At 38.0% G+C, this 18,192-nt stretch overlaps 1 protein-coding gene across 8 annotated transcripts in view; it reads right to left on the bottom strand.

Moving 5' to 3' along the window:
• The window catches only part of KLRD1 (killer cell lectin like receptor D1), a 98,112-nt gene that overhangs the window by 10,629 nt on the left and 69,291 nt on the right, over nt 1-18,192 (bottom strand). For 3 of the 8 annotated variants that reach the window (XM_054662894.2, XM_063784739.1, XM_063784737.1), the window contains 6 exons: nt 9,087-9,168; nt 5,519-5,625; nt 4,123-4,215; nt 3,915-3,977; nt 1,988-2,139; nt 89-192 (listed from right to left, as the gene is read on the bottom strand). In XM_054662894.2, coding sequence (XP_054518869.2) covers nt 89-192; nt 1,988-2,139; nt 3,915-3,977; nt 4,123-4,215; nt 5,519-5,525 — 419 coding nt within the window. In that variant the 5' untranslated portion in view covers nt 5,526-5,625; nt 9,087-9,168. 8 annotated transcript variants of the gene reach the window in all.

Here is an 18,192-nt window from a genome sequence, read left to right as displayed (position 1 = left end):
TACAGTGCTCCTGGATGTTACCTTTACTAGTCACATTTAAGGACAAATTCATAAAGAGCAAAAAACGCCATGATTGCCAGAAACTTACAGATACTGGGAGAGTGCAGAGCCATTCTCCCACAACCAGGCGGTGTGCTCCTCACTGTAAGAGAGTCCAATCCAGTAAAATTGTTGACTGGAGCTCATAAAATCCTGCTTCAAGTAAAAGACAATCACATTAATCTAATTTTAATCTACTCTGGGAATAACATATTTTGAGGGAAAGTCAGTGTTTAAAATAAGATTCAGCCTGTCCATCACACAAACGGAAATTATTTTTAACTTCCTATTTAAAAGGTATAATCACAAGACTCAAAGTTCTCATTTATCAGGCCCATTCATATATGGAGAAAAAATACCACAAAATCTCACTTCTTGAAGAATTAAAAACCTTCTAAAAGGAGATAGAGTTTTCACGGAACACTTTCTTCACGGGGGATCAAAGATTAAATTTGATTCCAAAATCATGGTATTGTGAAGGAGGAATCCCATGGGTATAATCTACTCAACCTGTAATCCGCAAAGGTGCCACGTGCAGCAGGAGAATTTTTTCGCTTTTTCTTTTTTTTTGTTGTTGAGAGGGAGTCTTGCTCTGTCGCCCAGGCTGGAGTGCAGTGGGACGATCTCAGCTCACTGCAAGCTCTGCCTCCCAGGTTCACGCCATTCTCCTGCCTCAGCCTCCCGAGTAGCTGGGACTACAGGCGCCCGCCACTACGCCCGGCTAATTTTTTGTATTTTTAGTAGAGACGGGGTTTCACCGTGTTAGCCAGGATGGTCTCGATCTCCTGACGGTGATCCGCCCACCTCTGCCTCCCAAAGTGCTGGGATTACAGGTTTGAGCCACCGCGCCCGGCCGCACTTTTTCTTAAGAACTGGGTAATTAGGGGCTGGGCACGGTGGCTCACGCCTGTAATCCCAGCACTTTGGGAGGCAGAGGTGGGCAGATCATGAGGTCAGGAGATCGAGACCATCCTGGCTAACACGGTGAAACCGCGTCTCTACTAAAAATACCCAAAATTAACTGGGCGTGGTTGTGGGCACCTGTAGTCCCAGCTACTCGGGAGGCTGAGGCAGGAGAATGGCGTGAACCCGGGAGGCGGAGCTTGCAGTGAGCCGAGATTGCGCCACTGCACTCCAGCCTGGGCGACAGAGCGAGACTCCATCTCAAACAAACAAACAAACAAACAAAGAATTGGGTAATTAGGGCCAGGCACGGTGGCTCATGCCTGTAATCCTAGCACTTTGGGAGGCCAAGGCGGGTGGATCACCCGAGGTCAGGAGTTCAAGACCAGCCTCGCCAATACGGTGAAACCCTGTCTCTACTAAAAATACAAAAAGTGCCAGGCCTGGTGGCAGGTGGCTGTAATCCCAGCTACTCAGGAGGCTGAGGCAGGAGAACCACTTGAACCCAGGAGGTGGAGGCTGCAGTGAGCCGAAATTGCACCAGTGCACTCCAGCCTGGGCAACAGAGTAAAACTCTGTCTCAAAAAAAAAAAAAAAAAAAAAAAAAAAAAAAAAAAAGAATTGGGTACGTTTTCTTACCATATTTTCCATATTAGCTTATATCCCAGAAAGATGACAAAAACTATAAAATTATAAAAGAAATTATAAATTCAGTTAAAAGAGTTAAGAATCACAGTCATTTAGTTGGTTCTTCAAATAAAATGGGTAAATATAATGACCTATTATCTTCTTTGAATTCTTCCTGAAAAGTTTCTTTCACTTTATTTGGCACCTATCTTGATTTGTATTCCCATGATATAATCATTAAGGAATTTAATAAAGATTTTACAATGACTACTTTAAGGTACACAGAACAGATAACTCAATTCCAATATAACCATCCACTTACTATGTGATTAATGACTTAAACCAAAGTATTTAACTTGTTTAGATAGTACATTTTTCTAGATCAAAGAAAATGTAGAAAATCAGACTCAGCACATGCCAGTTCATCTGTGTTTTGAAGCTGAAGCAGGCTGGATTTCCGAGAAGCACAGAGATGCCTACTTTCGTTCCAAGTTTTCTGTTCACTGGAAATGAAGTAACAGTTGCACCGGTACCCAACCCATTTTTCTTGGCAAGAACAGCAGTCAGAGTCTGACAGAAAACATAAAGCATGACTAATGACACTGGAGACTAGACATTTTTTTCAATGCTATTTAATTATTCAAAAATTATTTGCTGTGTATTCTTTTAACATTCAGAATCTACTGTATACACCACACTTCAGGGGCTACTAATGTGAACTAATTAGACATGAACATGATGCTTTTTCCTCATGGAGATTATATTCTAGAGATAGAATCACAATTATATAATTTTCAATAATTTATTAATGATATTTAGTGATGATTTAGATAAGTACAAAAAAATTAAGTATGTTAAAACAGCATGTAGCAGAGTGGAAGATGAGGGGCAGCTACAAGAACCTTTTTTTGAGGAAGTGACTCAAAACTAAGTACTGTAGCATAAATAGGAGTTAACTAGATGAAAAAGATTTAAAGGAGGAAAACATTTTAGCATACTTTCTGAGTCAGAAAAGAATATGGCACATTTGGAGAATTTTGATATATGTTTGGACATCTTATTTTTGAAAAGGGAATATAAATAAACCAATTATCTTGAGGCTTAATTATACAGTTTATCAATAATAGTGTCTTCAACATTTGTTATCCATAGTAATAAAAACATGACACGTCATAGGCACTCAAATCTTTGCCATATAAGTAGTGCTGAAGATGTTGCACTATTATTTTTATATTTTTTAATTGTTTTTGAGACAGAGTCTTGCTGTGTTGCCCAGGCTGGAGTGCAGTGGCACCATCTCAGCTCCCTTCAACCTCCGCCTCCCAGGTTCAAGTGATTCTCATGCCTCAGCCTCCTGAGTAACTGATACTACAGGTGCGTGCCGCCATGCCTGGCTAATTTTTGTATTTTTAGTACAGACGGGGTTGGCCTGTCTGGAACTTCTGACCTCAAGTAATATGCCTACCTCAGCCTCCCAAAGAGCTGGGATTACAGACGTGAGCCACTGTGCCTGGCCAAGATGTTGCACTGTAAATAAACACTATATAATCAAGATGATGGTGAGACAACTTGGGGCGCATTCCGAAAAATATATATTTAGAAAATTGGGGCCGGGTGCAGTGGCTCTGCTGGGTACAGCATAATCCCAACACTTTGGAAGCCGAGGCAGGTGGATGACCTGAGGTCAGGAGTTCGAGACCGGCCTGGCCAACATGGCGAAACCCCGACTCTACTAATAACACAAAAATTAGCTGGGCATGGTGGCGGGCGCCTGTAGTCCCAGCTACTTGGGAGGCTGAGGCAGGAAGGCGGGAGAATCGCTTGAACTCGGGAGGCGGATGTGGCAGTGAGCCAAGATCATGCCACTGCACTCAAGCCTGGACGACAAGAGTAAAACTCCATCTCCAAAAACAAAAATTGGACTTTGAGCTGGCTTTCACTGGATAAGTAAGGTTTAGAAATCTGTGCAGTATATTCTGGAAAAGGAAAAGTAGTGAGATGCAAAAGTATAGGTTATAAGCAAATTCAGGCAGGTAATGAGGATTAACTGTAACATTTCCTGTGGTTTATTTTTTGTTACTTAATTATGAGCACTCATATAGGAAACATATCTTTCGTTTCAGGCTACTATTTTCCTGATTAGTTAAATGTACAAATGATACACATTCAGTGTAATTTAATCATTTTTACATTAGATTGAGTAATGTAAAATGAGACTATCCTACACTGGTAGGCAAATTTCTATTACTAAGTATAATATTCCATCATGCCTCTCTGTGTGAAAAACAAGAAACTGCCTATTTAATCTTTTACCAATGCTAAGTTTTCCAAAAAATGTGACCTACCTTTCTGGAGTTCTGTGTTGGGTCCTGGAGTAAATGCTGGCTCAATACTCAGTTTAGTAAAAGCTATAAGAAATGATTAGAAATTTGTTTAATTAGGTATGGGTTTATGAAATACTAAAATATTACACATTAGCAAGATGAAGCCTTTATTATTAAATGATGTCTTCACAGTTTTGATTTTTATGGAGACTTGCTTAGAAAAACTTACAATTTTTCAACAAAATTCCCAACGTAGCCATCAACGAAAGGCATATTATCCCTAAGGTCCCAGAAATTAACCTCCACAGAGTGGTCTTAAACACTGTAGAGAAAGACAGACAGAGTAATGACTTAAAGAGCAAACTCAGGAGCTGAGTTCTTAAAAGCAGAAACTAGTGACGGAGAATCCACAACATTCTTTCATTCGATAACGGAGTCATCTTGCCAATAAAACACTGAAGACTTTTCAATCGGGACTTCACCCAATACCAACATTTTTATGTGATGTATCTTATTCTTCAGGAAGATTATTCAAACATTTTCTTCTCTACCAGCTCTGTTGCAGTAAAGTGAATTTACCATTTATTTTAAATTGGCAGAGGTGCTTAAAGATCTGGAGGTAGAAGATATTAACAAGCACCACGTTGTGTTTTATGGACTTACATAACAGGCATTTATTTTTATTCTCTCAACAAAATCACAAGATAGATAGTATGGTTCTCATTACATAGATGAGAAAACATAAGGTCCAATAATAATGTTATTTTCTCAAGGTATCAAAGCAAGTAAGTATCCAAGTCAGAAATCACATGAAAGTGTGTCTAGCTCAGGAATCTTTCATTCAACGTACTCTACCATTGTCACAATAATACTAATTGAGAGTATGCCCTCTCCTCATCTCAGTGCAGGTTTTGCTCTGATAAATGTCTAGCTGCTCATTGGTTCGTAGAGATATTATAGGGAAAAGAAGACATAGGAACATTCTGGACTTGGTGTGATAACTGATAACAAATTGATGGGTAACAACTTTGAGGCCTGGCTTCATTTCACAGTATATTGAACATACATAAACAATCCTTTTTCCCCTAGAACATTCCATTTGTTCATACTCAAAATTATTTGCTTTTAGGCCTTTCACCTAAAACATTTCAACATTAGGAGATTCTGTGCTAACGTGAACACACTCTCGAAGAGTGATGTCATTAACAACAGTACAATGTGTCAAACTGTTCATTTGTGTAATTTTTGGATGTCACAACATAAATAGTCAATTAAAAACTTTTCAGCATTGTGTCATTAATATTTGGCATTTTCTATTGCTATACTAGAACACTGTTGCTCACAATTTAACCAGGCTAAAGTTCAGTTCTCACTCAGAATTTAAAGGTAGCCCTGTCAGAAACCACTCTTCAAACCTGTGAAAAAAACTTCATGAAATCATGTCTAAGTTATACAATGAAGAATCAGGAAAATATAATGAATGTGGAAAGTGCTAATGCATGAAAATCCTAAAAACATCCACTGTTAATCATGTCCTTTTCTCTTAAAGCATTACCCCAAAATCAGCCAATCCAAGAAATAGCTTTTCTGGTTATTTTTAATTTAGTGACTGAAATCACACATACCTGCCATGAGAAATTATGTTCCAAGAGCGAAGTAGAGAAGGCACGATGTGTACTTTTTCAGAAAGAACAGCGTTGAATTGTTGGAGCTGAGCTGGAGATTAAAGAATCTGAAAGTTGAGTATGAAGAAATTTAGCAAAAAAAGAGAATGAAAAATTGTGTATTTAAATGATGTTCTTGAATCATCTATTGGTGAGACATGTATTATAGTGTGAATAAGAAGCAGTAGAATCACAAGACTCTAAAGTGTTCCAGGAACCACAATACAGGAAATTCTCACAGTACTTTTGCAATATTAACACTTTGGCAAGGACTAAAGAAGGTGAGAGGAGGTCAGAGGGAGTTTTGTTGCTGTTTTGTTTTTTATTGTTTGAAAATCAAATTCATTTTAAAGGGTTATCTGGAAAATGAAGGAAATGATGGGCAAACCAAAGGTAAATTTACTTAGCATAACAAAATTACTTACGGAATTTTCCTCTTTTAATAATAAACATTTATTATTTATCTTGTACTTAACACAATTTAAAGCACTTGGCATATCTTAGCTCATTTATTTCTGTAAATGGCTTGATAGTAAAGATATATAAATATCTTCAATCTATCAGTGAGAAAACTGAGGCATACAGAGCTAAGTAATTTGCCCAAGGTCACATAAATTGGGATTTCCATGTCTCACTCTGTTCTTCTGATCTCTACCTAATTATCCTGGCCACGACAGGCAAAGTTCAAAAAAGTAGAACTGGATGGGTTTCCCACTTGGACGCCTCATTCACGTTAGCCTTAAAAGCTTTTTTCAACACCTCAATTTTCATTTTCTTAAAGTTCTTTAAGCACGACTTCAGCTTCTTTATTTTCCTTATTTTTACTAATACATTATTATATTGTTTAGTGTGTTATCTAATTCAGATACTATACTGATACTTCGATATACACTTTTTCATCTACAGAAGAGTAACCTTGTTAATAGGAATATCAAATGTGGAACAGGTCAAATTTCCAATGTGGAAGAGACTGGCTATAATAAGAATCTTGAAAGGAGAGATTTCGATCCATGATTTAGTATCTGGAAATACAATCTACCATGCACCCCCATACAAAAGCAGACACTCAAATAAACGTTTTGTGTATTATATTTTGTATATTGTTTATGTTCAAGCATTATAATATTACTATAGATAAACCCTTTTGTAAAAGATGGGCTTTCAACCAACAACAGAAAAAAATGAAAGAAAAGACTACTTTGACTTCTCAGTTTTTATGAAGTCAAAACTTTCCATCTTTTCAGTTTGCATTGTGTGCCTAGAGCTGCTTTCATTGCACCACCAAATTTGTTGAGCTATAAATCCTCACTGAAGAATATAAGCGTAAAATCTACTTCATCCAGACTGTATGCAAATCTTAGTTGAAGTGATTTATTTAAAAATCCTTTGCTTACTTGAAATCTATTCATTTTTAGTTTTAGTGTTAGAAAAAGCTGGTCTGGAAGAAACCTGTCTGATATTATTCTTCCCCCATGTAAAATTGCCTCAAAATATAGGAGATTAGGGGTTTGCTTTTAGTTTTTCTCTTGAGAGAGTACAAATTTATGACAGAATGTGCAATAGGGATTATTACTACACTTTCATTACTAACACAACCACCTTTATTTGGAAGTTAGAGGTTCTAAGTTTTTAGAACCCTGTTTGGTGAGAATACATCCATCAATCATTGTCTTTTTTTCATCTTAGTTCACTGACTTAGAAATAAAAATCCAACAAATACAAGTTTACTTCAAGAACTCCAGGCTTAAATATTTAAGATACCTAAACACACACACACACACACACACACACACACACAGAGGCGCACACACACACACAGAAAACATATATGTATATACCTCTTTAATTCTTTCTGAGCTGCCAACTCTGATTGTTCTTTTTTTGTTTGTTTTTGTTTTTTTGTTTTTTGAGATGGAGTCTCGCTCTGTCACCCAGGCTGGAGTGCAGCGGCTCACTCGGCTCACTGCAAGCTCCGCCTCCCGTGTTCACGCCATTCTCCTGCCTCGGCCTCCCGAGTAGCTGGGGCTACAGGCGCCCACCACCACGCCCAGCTAATTTTTTGTATTTTTTTTTTTTTAGTAGAGACGGGGTTTCACCGTGTTAGCCAGGGTTGTCTCGATCTCCTGACCTCGTGATCCGCCCGCCTCGGCCTCCCAAAGTGCTGGGATTACAGGCGTGAGCCACCACGCCCAGCCTCTGTTCTTTCTATTTATTTTTGTATGTAGACAGTTGAATGATTTCCATGTACTGTATCTCTCCCACTCATCTCCACTTGTTCCTGAGGTTATCATTGCCTCGCCTATGTCCCTTGGAATATTTGGGAAACTATGGCCAACTAGTTATCTGTATAGCGGTATCTATGGGTTCTTTTTTTCTCCAATAACTGCTGAAAGCCTTGCTGTTCTCAGACATGCTAATCCGGAAGTGCTGAATAATCATCACCAGAATGGGCGTCAACAAACGAATCTTGTGATTTGCTATATAGTCCAGCAGTCTCAGCCCTAAAGTCAGGTAATTCTGAACATTGTGTTTTGCCCAGTTCCCAGAATTACTCAATAGTGTTATGTTCCAGTCACCTCCTCTAGAAGCTAGATTAAGAAAATAACCTTTATTGCGTTCCACTTTCCCTTTCCTATTACATTTCCTTTCCTACCTTTATTGCATACACAATTCCAAATAAAGTTTCTACTCAAAGTATTCTCTGAGTGTGCTGCCGAGAGAACCCAGACTAAATTCCGCTGAAATATCCAGCTTCACTTATGTACATTTGCTTTTGAAAAGTTAGGTATCCTGCCAAAAGAACATCTCTCTTTGCAGGACCTTCCATCCCCTAGTATCCATTGCAGGAAGACGCCCTCTTCCTCCCCTGCAATTTACTAGTGCTCTTGGTAAGAGCAAGTGATGACTTCAATAGCTAAGTCAACATTTAAACCTTAGTCAAAAGCCAGGGAAAAGAAACTAATGTTCACTTAACATATAAAACAGTGAAGTCTTTTCCCTACCTAAAAATGTATAACTAAAATGTTGCAGAACAAAATAATAGTATACGTTCTAGTATCCCCAAGGGAAAAATTTATTTTGATCTCACTGCTTTTAGAAAATGCATTCTTTGAGCGGAAAGAAAATTGCTCACATCAGGCTGCAAATTATTCTTTTAACAGGGAGAGAGGGCTCCCTGAGAAAAAACAAAAGACATTACTGACCTGGTAAAATCTCATTGTAAACATGCTAATAACAAACCTACTAGCTATAGTGGTTTCTTATATATAGTGTGTTTTGCTTGCAAAATCCTTATCAATGGAATGATTTTAGCAGGATGTATTAGATTGTCTAAAATTGTTAGTGGTAAAATCAAATAAAAAAATAAAACTAAGGCTGGGCATAGTGGCTCACGCCTGTAATCTCAGCTCTTTTGGAGGCCAAGGCAGGTGGATCACCTGAGGTCAGGAGTTCAAGGCCAGCCTGGCCAACATGGAGAAACCCTGTCTCTACTAAAAATACAAAATTAGTCGGGCATGGTGGCACTCACCTGTAACCCCTGCTACTTGGGAGGCTGAGGCATTAGAGTCTCTTGAACTTGATGAGCTGAGATCACACCATTGCACTCCAGCCTGGGTGACAAGAGCAAAACACACTATATTAAAAAAAAAAAAAGCATAAAACTAGAATCTGTGGGTTTATGGAGGCTGGCTTCCTGGAAAAATGTCACATAAGCTATGTGTAACCATAACCATGTAACCATCTGAGTATAAAATGGAGATGTGTCATAACCAAAACATCTCCTTTTGTGTAAACGGTGCAGCCACAAACACCATTAAGAGACCTCACATGTTTATCTGTTCGTCTGGGCCAGAGTGTGTCCTAAGGGGAAAGTAAGAATGAGTGGGTGCTTTTGCAGGCCTGGGTTTTCCACTGTTTTGTCTGCATCTCACAATTATTGTATAACTGAAATTATGAGTAAAGCATGATACTGTGTGAAATCTCTGAGGATGCTTGTGATACTGATTTGACAATCCAATCCTTTATGTTACCTTCTTGAAGAACTGGTTAAGTTTTGTCCACATAGATAATGAGAAATATACATACAATTACATGTATAGAAGCAAACACTCCTTGCCTTTCATCTTATAGCCCAAGTTATCATTGCCCCTCTCTTATATCTAGGAACGTTTGTTTTACTTAAACAGACTTTTGCATCTGTAGGCCTTGGGACTTCTTTTCCCCCTAGATCTGCTCAAAGCTTTGCCACCCTCATACCAATGGATCTCAGGACTTGATATATAAATATCCCAAATTATTTTGCTTATCTTATATGCAGGGGCTATTTGGGGATGCATGCCAGAAAAAGAAATGTGTTGTTGGGGCTCAGGACATATCACCCCAAAATATGATAGCAGGAGACTAAAATATGTCCCCCCAAAATATTTTTCTTTGTTGGCATATTTCAAGCTGGTTATTTTGAGAAACTGCAGACACAAGAGTAGGTCATGTGAAACGCTGCCCTTTTGTAAAGGAAAATTACATCTGTAAAGGAAATCTATATTAGTAAAATTATCTATATCAGGAAAAGAGCTGCTCCTGAACAATTTCTCCCCTGAAGGACTCTTATTTACACAGCAAGAAAATCTTTATTCAACATGTATTTCCTCACCTTCACCCTCCCACAACATGTCCTTCTTCCAGAAGCCCCCTCCAATAAACCCCAGTCCCTACTCCTTTATGGAGTTCAGGATGCCATTCAAGAGTCAATCATCCAGCCCTTCAATGAGCTTCATATTTTTGTGGAACCCAACACTAAGAAAAACTCCCCTAATATGAAGGAAAAGAGGATAAGCATAAAGGTGAAATGGTGAATGAGAGTAGGCAGATAAAAGAGGTCAGAGAAGCAGGACGGAGTGCTTCTGACACAAAGGTTCTCATGCTATGAGTGAAGCCACCTCTGCAAAATTATGACAGTGAGAGAAATCTGGCATAGTTGATTTAATCTTGCTTCTGACTTCCAAGCTGACTTGATCATTACTGGGTGTAGGCCAAGCTAACTTTGGGAGGAATTTAGTTTATAGTTTAACCTTAAGGCAAGCATGATAATAGCCATTCTCAAAACTCAGCTTTTGACAAACTAATAGCTTTTGACAAACTAATAAAAAGGTCACGAGGTTAGGATTATGAGAGGGGCCTGAGCTCTGCTAAAGTGTAGGTGTAGTTTCTATAATCACTTACTGCTCAGGAGTCATGTGTCTAGTGACCTTCCCAATTGCTCCTATAGATAGCATCAATATTGTAGAAGTTAAGATTGTTTTTTTTTTTTTTTTGAGGTGCTTTTTCAGACTAACCCCACCTGGACTCCTGGCTCATGACTCAACTAATCCTGTGGCCCCACCCAGAGGCGGACTGAGCTCGTGAGGACCATTTTCTATACCCTTATGGTTTCACTCCCCCTCAACCAATCAGCAACACCCATTCCCTAACCCCCTGCCCACCAAATTGTCCATAAAAATACTAGCCTTCAAGCCTTCATGGAGACTTTGAGTGATAACTCCAGTTCTACCAAGTAGGACAGCCTTGTGTCAATTAATCTCTTTCTCTGCTACAATACTGGTGTCTCAGTTGATGGATTTTGTCTGTGCAATGGCCAGGAAGAACCTGTTGGGTGATTGCATGAGAAGGGAGGCTGCATTGGGTGACACTTACCTGCCACTGACATCAGCACTTCCCTGCATCAATATCCTGAATTTTTATGGGAGTTGAGTAAATGTCTTGAAAACAACCCACGTTCTGTATAGATGAGAACAGTCATACCTTGTTTTATTGCAGCCTACTTTATTGCATTTTGCAGAAATTGCATTTTTTACAAATTGAATGTTTATGGCAACTTTATGTCAAGTAAGTCTATCAACACCATTTTTTCCAAAAGCATGTGTTCAATTCATGTCTCTCCGTCACATTTTGCAACTCTCAAATTAATTTAAAATATTTTCATTAATATTATATATCTTATGGCAATCTGTGATCAGTGCCTGTTGATGTCAATTTTGTAATTGTTTTGGGGCACCAGGAACCATGCCCATATAAGATGGTGAACCTATTAGTAAATGTTGTGTGTGTTCTGCTCCACTGACCAGCTGTTCCCCAACTCGTTCTCCCTCTTCTCAAGCCTAACTATTACCTGAGATACAACAATGCCGAAATTTGGCTAGTTAATAACCCTACAATGGCCTCATGTGTTCAAGTGAAAGGAAGACTCTCATGTCTCTCACTTTAAATCAAAAGCTAGGAGGACATGTCCAAAACTGAGATGAGGCTGAAACCTAGGCTTCTTACACAAAAGAGTTAGCCAAGTTGTAAATGCAAAGGAAATGTCTTAGAAGGCAATTTTAAAAGTGCTACCCCAAGTGAACACACAAATGCTAAGAAAGCCAAGAAGCCTTATTGTAATAGTACTACCAGGTTGCTATGCCCCCTGTGCAGCAACAGACCAATACACTGACTGCAGGTTTGCAGCAGAGAAAGAGTTTAACAATCACAAGGCACAGAACAAGAAAATGAGAAGAATTCTCAAGCCCCAAATATTTTTTGTGAAGGTGTTCTGGGCAAGAATTTTTAAAGGATTGTGGAGGGCAGGGGTTGGAACATTTGAGATCATCTACTGGTCAGGGTAAGGGGGATGAAATCATCAGAATGTGGTAACTGCATTCTATCATGTGTCAGTTTCTCACCGGGCCCTCCACACTGGGTGGCATTGGTGGTTTTGTTGGTATGCAGAACCTAAAGAACAACCTCAAACAAAAGTTTATCATCTCACAATGTCTTAGATTTTATCTATGGAACAGAAAAAGAAAAAAGTCTTCTGACAAGGCCTACATTATCCTAGGGTACTAAGCTACAACTGGCTACACAGAAATGAGTCAAAGGACAAGCTGGCTTAATCATTGCTGCCATTGTGCTGCAAGCCTAGTTGGATTTTTCCCCCTTCATTCATTTTATGAAATTTGGGGGTGGGTCCATTTTCATTATTGTGGATATGGAGAAAGTTGTAGTTGTCTGCATAAGAGATCAAACCAGTCACAACATTCCCTTAAACCAAAGCCTAATCTAGAACCCTAACTCTTTTTAATTCTATGAAAGCTGAGAATGGTGAGGAAGCTGCAGAAGAAAACTTGGAAGCTAGCAGAGTTTGGGTCATGAAGTTTAAGGAAAGAGGTTGTTTCCATAACATACAAGTGCAAGGTGAAGCAGCAAGTGCTGATATAGAAGCTGTAGCAGGTTATCCAGAAGATCTAGCAAAACTAATTGATGAAAGTGGCTACACTAAACAACATATTTTTAATGCAGACTTCTTTCTTATATTGAAAGAAGATGCCATCTAGAATTTTCATAGCTAGAGCAGAGTAGGTGATGCCTAGTTTCAAAGCTTCCAAGGAGAGGCTGTCTCTCTTCAGAGGTGCTAATGCAGTTGGTAACTTTAAGTTGAAACCACTGCTCACTTATTTTTCTGAAACTTTAGGGCCTTAAGAATTATGCTATATCTCTTCTGTCTGAGTTCTACAAGTGAATAAACAAAGTCTGGATGGTAGCACATCTGTTTATAACATGGTTTAGTAAATATTTTTAACCTGCTATTGAGACCTACTGCTCTGAAAACAACTTATACATTTTAAAATATTACTGCTCATTGACAATGCACCTGGTCACATAAAAGCTCTGATGGAGATGTACAAGGAGATACATGTTGTTTTCTTGCCTTCTAGCACAACATCCATTCTTCAGCCCTTGAATTGAGGAGTCATTTCAACTTTTAAGTCTTATTAATATTATTTAAGAAATACATTTTGTAAGGCTCTAACTACCAAAGATAGGGATTCCTCTGATGGTTCTGGATAAAGTAAATTAAGAACTTTCTGGGATGGAGTCAATATTCTGAATGCCATGAACAACTTTCATGATTCATGGAAGGAAGTCAAAAATACAACACTAACAGAAGTTTGGAAAGAGTTGATTCCATTTCTCATGGATGCCTTTGAGGGGTTGAAGAATTCAGTGGAGGAAGTAACTGCAGATGTGGTAGAAATAACAAGAGAACTAGAATTAGAAATGGAGACTGAAGTCGTGGCGGAATTGCAGCAATCTTGTGAGAAAACGTGAATATATGAGTAGTTGCTTCTCATGGCTAAGCAAAGAAAGTGTTTCTTGGGATGGAATCTACTCCTATGAATATACATAAACTTAGTTGATAAAGCAACGGCAAGGCTTTAGAGGACTGACTTCAATTTTGAAAGAAGTTCCACTGTGGGTCAAATGCTTCAAACATCATCACATGCTACAGAGAATCTTTCATTAAAAAAAGAGTCAACCAGTGCACAAAATTCATTTTTTTTATTTTAAGAAATTGCCAAAGCCTCCTAGCCTTCAGCAACCACCACCTCAGTCAGTCAACAGCTATCAACATTAAGACAAGACCCTCCACCAACAAAAAATTAGGACTGGCTGAAAGCTTAGATGATCAATAGCATTTTTTTTAGCAATAACAGATTTTGAAATTAAGGTAGATATACTGTTTTTTAAGACATAATGCTATTGCACATTTAACAGACTACAGTATAGTATAAACATAACTTTTATGTACATTAGGAAACCAAAACATTTGTGTGACTTATTTTATTGTGGTGTTCTCTAATCAAACCCATAATATCTCCAAGGTTTGCTTATATTATGCATTTCCTGCACCCAAAGGATATTGTAGCTAGTTTTCTTATCATTATCTGGAAATAATTTCCTTTAAAAGAGATAGCGTCCTTACTATTTAACTTCATCTAGATACCTCTGTTCCTTGTCAAGGTCAAGAATCCTTGAATGCTTTTAGCAAAAACAAAACAAAACAAAACAAACCATAAAATTAAAAAAAAAACGCAGAATGGAACCCTAATGGTAACATGGAAGAGACTGTCTCTGAACCTTGGTTTGTTTACACAGAGTAAATCCTAGATTGATTCTTTGCTGGAAAAGTAATAAAGCACCTTTCTATACCATTAGAGAGAAATCTGATAAAAATAGGAGAACCAGAATGAAAGTCATTTCCCCTTGGGGCAGGACCAGGGTGAGCTGCTGAGACCAGCTCAGTCGTGGAGACCCTAACCCAGCGGTGCTAGAGGAATTAAAGACACACACACAGAAATATAGCGTGTGGAGTGGGAAATCTGGGGTCTCATAGCCTTCAGAGCTGAGAGCCTCGAACAGAGATTTACCCATATATTTATTAACAGCAAGCCAGTGATAAGCATTGTTTCTATAGATTATAGATTAACTGAAAGTATTCCTTATGGGAAACAAAGGGATGGGCTGAAATAAAGGGATGGGTCTGGCTAGTTATCTGCAGCAGGAACATGTTCTTAAGGCACAGATCGCTCATGCTATTGTTCATGGTTTAAGAACACCTTAAAAGGTTTCCCGCCCTGGGTGGGCCAGGTATTCCTTGCTCTCATTCAGGTAAACCAACAACCTTCCAGCATAGGCGTCAAGGCCATCACGAGCATGTCACAGTGCTGCAGATATTTTGTTTATGGCCAGTTTTGGGGCCAGTTTATGGCCAGATTTGGGGGCCTGTTCCCAACAGTGAGCACAAGTGGGAAATAAAACTGTGAAATTTCATAATGAGTCCTTCTGTACTATGGATTTTTAAAGCACATGTGTGTTTTACTTTGGTTAAAAAATAATTAAGAAAAAACTTTAAATCTCCAAGAAGCATAATTACTAACTCATTTTACTTAGAGTTCGAATGTTTTGAAAGATGGTATTCTGTAATTTGTATCAATCACCACAAACTTAAGTTCATTTTCCTAATTATTTCTTTATTCAACTGTGGAAATGGTTCTGGTTTGATAGTCACATTGTCTTTGTAACTCCAGGCTTTCTTGACTCTTGGCATGTTGTGTGCTGAAATCATGAAGCCTAGTTAAGTGTTCCTCAATTATATCATTAGCACCTGAAATGTACTATTAGATGCAAAATAAGACTATCAATTTAAGTTTCTTAAGATATATATGTACCATTATCATAAAAGTGTGCTGCACAATATTAGACACATGATATTTGGAGAAAGTGTTTTCTGGATTGATCAGGGAGAAAAGAAGTTCAAGTAAGTGACTCCTTTGGTGATGAAAAAACAAAAGAAAAACACCCAGAGAAAAAGTAAAAAGTGCTAAGTGACCAGAGCATAGATTATATATTTCATCTGGGAAAGTCTAGAAGCAATCATTGGGTTGATCACTGTGTCAAAGCAAGAGGCAAAGGACTTTCACTTGGTCTGCAGAACTCAGAACCATTAAGAGTAGATCACCCTACATTACTCCCATTTGTGAATGAATAATACATAGAAAGAATCTCCAGTGTTTGGTTAGAAGAGAGCAAGACAAAGACCCAGAAATAATTTGCAATTTGTCAAGGGAGAAGAAGAAAACCCCAATTTAGTAAAACATAGTAACAACCATGAAAGAGTGTTAGGGTTGCTGAAACCGGGCTCGGGGGAAAATGCAATACTTAGTTTATAAAATATATTAAAATAAGACAGCATATAAAATTATTTTATTGAGTTTTTAATATTCTTAGGTAAAGACAGAAATTTAACCAATAATAGTCTAAATGTTTTAAAAATATTTAAATTATAATTTTTATTTTAATGAAATATACATTGACACATTTAACTATCTTCTAGAGGTACAGAAATGAGTGTGATTTGTTAAAATTTAAGAGGTTTTGTTTTTAATCAGAATAGACTTGGCGCTTTCCTAAGAAAACAGTTATAAAAGTGATTGCATACAAATATAATAATTTTAATTTCAACGTTTCTCTTTCCCTGTATTCCATAGAATGATCAAAAAGAGATGGTGTCCACACACCAGGATACAAATGAGCACAAGTTTACAACTTGCGTGAGCACAGGTACACTTTCATCCTTTGAGCTATCAGGATAACCTGGGTGAAGATGAATTGTGCTGTTTCCTTCCTTCTCTTGTCTCAAAATTTCACACATTTAGATATTACCTTTAGTGCAGTTCTCTAAAATGTGAATTGCATTGGGCAGATCATAGATTAAACTTGAAAAAACAGCAGAAAAACACCATAACTACCGCACACTTAACAAGTTATGGGAGAAAGCAGAGCCATCTTCCCACAACCAAGTGCCAATTGCTCTCTGAAACAGTGTCTGACCCAGTAAAAAGAGAGTAGAGAATTTATAAGCCCCTGGTTGGAAACACAGCGAAACATATGTATGAATCCCAATTCTGGCAATCCCAGTACTGCAGGGGCCGGGGGGTAAGTTTCCCTTGGCCTTCTGAAGGTTCAACTCCACATCTCCAAAATTATTTTCTTTTATAAGAGAATAGTCACATGACTCCTCTTTCTCTCTCTCTCTTTTAATCCATTTACTCATGGAGTATAAATTATTACCAAACTTCACTCATTTTAGGAGGTATCAAAACATAAATGTTCTAGGAACTTAGATGAGTAGATCTGCCTTGCACTTCCTTTGTATGTTTTTGAGTGTGTGTGTGTGTGTGTGTGTGTGTGTGTGTGTTTATTTTTATTTTTGAGACGGAGTATCACTGTGTCGCCCAGGCTGCAGTGCAGTGGTGCAATCTCGGCTCACTGCAAGCTCCACCTCCCGGGTTCACTCGATTCTCCTGCCTCAGCCTCCCGAGCAGCTGGGACTACAGGCGCCCGCCACCACGCCCGGCTAATTTTTTGTATTTTTAGTAGAGACGGGGTTTCACTGTGTTAGCCAGGATGGTCTCGATCTCCTGACCTCGTGATCCACCCGCCTTGGCCTCCCAAAGTGCTGGGATTACAGGCATGAGCCACCGTGCCTGGTCTCCTTTGTATGTTATTAGAGATTCTACCTCATGATATCTCATTTCATGGACACTGTGGATAAAACATCAGTATGTCCTATAGTCTGTAGTCAGTCAGCAAAGGTTCTAAGTGCAGCTGTGGCAAGATGCTCTTTCTTAAAATAATGGACCCATTTATAGATTATCTCTAATATTACTCTACATGTTATATGAGAAATAGGGAAAAAAGCTACATAATTTAAAAATAAATTATAGAGAGGAGTTAAAATTCTTATGATTCAAAGCAGTTTAATTGGTCATTGACTAAAACAATTGATAAGACTGAAATCTCACTCTGCATTGAAACACGGTATTAGAATTATGATTGCTTATCTCTAATCACCTAAAGGGCAAAACTTGAACCTAATATGTTTCTTTAAATGACATATCTCACTGGAAGAATGTTGAATAAGTATGCAATATTCATGATTAAGACCATTTTATTTCACAGAAACATGGGTGTCTATATTTTAATGTATTAATAATGATATATTTTGATTTATTGTAAATGTTTCTGTTTTATTTACTTTTTCTGAACTCTTGAATGTTATGCTCTTCATGTAATTTGTTAAGGCATCTTATGTCCATTTTATCACCTGTATTTTAAACTACAAGTATTGACCAGATAATTTGTTCAAAATTCTATTCAATGCGTAAAAATTAAATTCAAAGTATTTAGCATAATTTTGTTTTTTTATTTTTTTCCAAAAAAAAAAATGGGATACCCGGCTGAAGAAAGTATTGACTTCT

This window comes from Pan troglodytes, chromosome 10 (genome assembly GCF_028858775.2).
Source record: "Pan troglodytes isolate AG18354 chromosome 10, NHGRI_mPanTro3-v2.0_pri, whole genome shotgun sequence".
Lineage (NCBI taxonomy): Eukaryota > Metazoa > Chordata > Mammalia > Primates > Hominidae > Pan > Pan troglodytes.
The sequence above is the reverse complement of the archived record's forward strand: the minus strand, read 5'-3'. Positions and strand labels throughout refer to the sequence as shown.